The 4,056-nt window shown below is 44.2% G+C and overlaps 1 protein-coding gene across 1 annotated transcript in view; it reads left to right on the top strand.

Moving 5' to 3' along the window:
- Positions 1-264: 264 nt before the first annotated feature.
- The window catches only part of PRSS48 (serine protease 48), a 14,361-nt gene continuing 10,569 nt past the window's right edge, over positions 265-4,056 (top strand). The window contains exons 1-2 of the mRNA XM_023733480.1: positions 265-316; positions 2,683-2,845. Coding sequence (XP_023589248.1) covers positions 265-316; positions 2,683-2,845 — 215 coding nt within the window. The remainder of the gene's footprint in view (positions 317-2,682; positions 2,846-4,056) is intronic.

The raw sequence follows: 4,056 nt of genomic DNA, 5'->3' as shown, positions 1-4,056 counted from the left end.
AGGCTGCTGGAGACACCCTGCTCCTCCTAGACAGCAGGGGGCGCCTCAGGCCCCAGCACCTCCCTCTGAGTCTTGCAGCTGCATTTCTGAAGTCTGGTCCCTCAGTATCTGGCAGCGGGTGAAGACTGAAGGAGAGAAGGGGTGAAGCAGAGGAATCTATCCAGGAGGAAACGGTCCTGCCCCCTTCTCCTGCGGTTCCCAGGCCGGCTCCTCCCTAGGGGCTGAGTTCAGGAAACAGAACGTGCTGATCCTGAGGACAGAGACATGGGCCCTGCTGTGCATGCTTTCCTGCTATCCCTTCTGCTAGGGATCTCAGGTAGCCCCTGGGGTGAGGTGGGGAGAGGCAGAGGTTTCTGGCTCAAGAAAGCATCAGGTATAAATAAGATGTGGTATATACATACAATGGAGTATTATTCAGCCGTGAAGAGAAATGAATTCTGACGCATGCCACCGCATGGATGAATCTTGAAAACACTATGTTGAATGAAATAAATTAGACCCAAAAGGACAAATATGGTATGATCCCACTTGTACGAAATATCCAGAGCAAACGCTTAAAAGACCAATGTTCACTAGGGTTACCAGAGGTATGCGGGAGGGGGAAATGGGGAGGTATTGCTTAAGGGGTACAGAGTCTTTGTTAAAAGTGATGAAAGAATTTGGAAATGGATAGTGGTGACTATTCCTCAACACATGTAATTGATGTCACTGAAATTTACACATAGAAATATCTGAATGTTTTGTTATATATATTTCACCACAATAAAAATTAAAAACTTTTTTAAAAAAGCATCATGTAGAATAACACGACACCTCACTGACTGGATGTTACTTATGAGTGTAGTGACCTGAGATAGTCCTGAGAGCTACTATATGCCGGGCAGGATTTCAAGGCTCATGGTTAGATATGTTGTCATATGCCATCAAGTCAATTCTGACTCACAGAGGCCGTATAGAACAGAGCAGAACTGCCCCATAGAGTTTCCTAGGCTGTAATCTTTACGGGAGCAGATCGCCAGGTCTTTTCTCCGATGGACTGGCTGGTGGGTTCGAACTACCAAACTTTTGGTTAGCAGCCAAACTCTTTACCCATTGCACCATCAGAGCTCCTTATGGTTGGATTTAGCAGGAATCAAAATACTGGAAACAAACAGTAATCATGCACATATGAATAGGCAAATTACAACACATATTGTTGTTAGGTGCTGTCAAGTTGATTTTTGACACATAGCAGACCCATGTGGCAAAGTAGAACTGCCCCATAGAGTTTTCTAGGCTGTATTCTTTATGGGAGCAGACTGCCAGGTCTTTTTCCGGCTGAGCCACTGGGTGAGTTTGAAATGCCAACCTTTTGGTTAGCAGCAGAGCACTTAACCATTGCACTTCCAGGGCTCCTTAAAACGTTACCAAAACCCATTGCTGTCAGCTTGATTCCGACTCACAGCAACCCTACAGGATAGAAGAGAACTGCCTCATAGGGTTTCCAAAGAGGGGCTGGTGGATTCAAACCGCCAACCTTTGGTTAGCAGCCAAGCTCTTAACCACTGTACCACCAGAGCTCTGTAAAACATGTTAGAAGGTGATAAATACTACGAACGGAAAGGAACATCCAGAGTACAGGGGTAGGGGACATGTTGTAATTTTAAATAGAATAGTCAAAGAAGGCCTCACTAAAAAGTCACTTGAGCAAAGACTTGAAGGAGGCGAGTGAGTTAGCTAAGAAGATCTAGGAAAAGAACATTCCAGGAAGAGGGGGCCGGAAGTCCAAACTCAATTCAAAGCTTTCAGACATAAGTCTGTTCGTTATTTTTCTGGCCAACAGAGATTTAAGAGCAGGGTAGGTTGACAGTAGCAAAAAGGTAACAGCTGGCAAAGAGGCAGAATATATAAACATTGCAAAATGTCAATTCAGCTAAAGAAAACAGCAGAAAGGTAAATGGCTTATAAACCTCAAAAGCATCTGAGGGCATCATTTTATTTACAACCTAACAGACCTCATACTCCTGATGACAACCTTGAATCATCAAGTAATATTTAAACCATGTTCCATGCATATTGCTAAAGAAGCAGGTACGTACATAATTATCAAGATTCCCACTACTTGGTTGACATTTGTAAAAATTTGGCCTTTGACACCAATCAGAGGAATTTAAATACATGGGAAGCCTCACTGTTCAATTAATGTATAAATAAGATGTGTTATTACATATTAATAACCCAGCGTGTCTTTCTTAGGGTCTCACCCAAGGCACTCTTCTCCCAAAGAGAAATACCTGCAATCTGGTGAGTGGTCTCAAATTCAGCCCAGGATTCCTGGGTTTGGAACTGGAACAGGATGCCATATGGAGTGTTGGGAGGATTCAGGTCCTGGGAATGGATGGGAGTTTGGGGATGATGGGAAGATGGGAGGTCCCTGGGTGGTACAAAAAGTTTACACTCGACTACTAACCTAAAGGGTGGCAGTCTGAACCCACCCAGCAGCAGCATGGAAGAAAGGTCTGGCAATCTGCTTCCATAAAGATTACGGCCAAGAAAACCCTACGGAACAGTGCTACTCTGTAACACGTGAGGTCACCAGGAGTTGGAATCGACTAGATGGCAATGGGTTTTTGTTTTAGAAAGATGGGACCAGAGGAACAGAACTCCCAGATTTCCACATTTCCCTCTCTCCTCTTTCTCTAGTGTGTGGACGACCTACATACACAAGCCGCATTGTGGGTGGCCAGGATGCTGTTAAGGGACACTGGCCTTGGCAGGTCAGCCTGCGCATGGGCCAGACCCACATCTGTGGAGGTTCCCTCATCACTGAGCAGTGGATACTGACAGCAGCACACTGCTTAACAACGTGAGTTCTAGCTAGTGTCTAACATGCAGACAGGTTCTCAATAAATATCCAAATGACTTCCTGGATGAACCAACAGACAAATGAAAGTGGTAAACTGGCAGGGCAAAAGGAAATCCTAGGTCACCTTTCACTCTAGAACTAGGAGCTACTAGGGACAGGGCATAGAGGTAGAAAAAGAAATTATAGAGACAGGCACTGTTAGATGCTTTTCTCATTTTTTGCCAAATCATCTCCAAAATTCAGTCAGAGAATTTGTTCTAAGTTTTTTGGGTCACAAACACTTTCTGGGCTCTCTTTCAGAGCCACTGCTGCCATGTCGTTAGTAGCCCTATGGAGAGGCCCACATGGCAAGGAATTGATGTCTCCAGCCAACAGCCAGTGAAGACTCGAGGCCTGTCAAGGGTCACATAAGTGAGTCTGGATGCAAACTGGCTCCAGTCAAGCCTTCAGATGAGACTACAGCCCATACTTCGATTGCAGCCTCATCAGAGGCATCCAGCAAAGTCACACCTGATTTCTGACCCACAGAAACTGTGAGATTAATGTTTGTTATTTCGAGCCAGTAAGCTTCAGGGTGATTTGTTATGCAACAATAGATAACTAACATATGCAGAAATCAAAATGACAGAACTTTTCACTAACAACACTGAAAGCTCAAGAAAACGGAGTAACGACTTCAAGATGTTGAGGGAAACTTATTTCCAACCTAGAATTCTACCCATACACAAACTATGAATCAAGTGTGGGGTATAAATAAGATATTTTCAAACATGCGAAGCAGCAAAAATGTTACCTCTCATGCACATTTTCTCAGGAAGCCAGAAGAGAATATGCTTCATCAAAATGAAGAGGGAAAAAAACAGCAAAACATGGGATTCAGGAAAGAGGGTATGCAACAGAGAAGAGAATCTTGAAGAAAATCATAAAGGGAAGTGCCAAGATGACAGCTGTGCAGGAGTCCAGATTGGGGCAAGAGGGTAGAGGGCTCCAAAAAAGAGAGTACTGACACAATGCCTGACATGTCTGAACATATTCAGAAAAAATTTACACTTCTGGTGGAGAGTTTGGGAAATGATGATGGGTATATACAATACCAAAGGTCCCTGGGTGGCACAAATTGTTTGCACTCAACTACTAACCTAAAATTGGAGCCCTGGTGGCGCAGTGGTTAAGCGTTCAGCTGCTAACCAAAAGGTTGGCAGTTCAAATCC

Source organism: Trichechus manatus, unplaced genomic scaffold, assembly GCF_000243295.1.
Source record: "Trichechus manatus latirostris isolate Lorelei unplaced genomic scaffold, TriManLat1.0 scaffold00059, whole genome shotgun sequence".
Classification (NCBI taxonomy): domain Eukaryota; kingdom Metazoa; phylum Chordata; class Mammalia; order Sirenia; family Trichechidae; genus Trichechus; species Trichechus manatus.
This window is presented reverse-complemented; position numbering and strand designations above follow the sequence as displayed.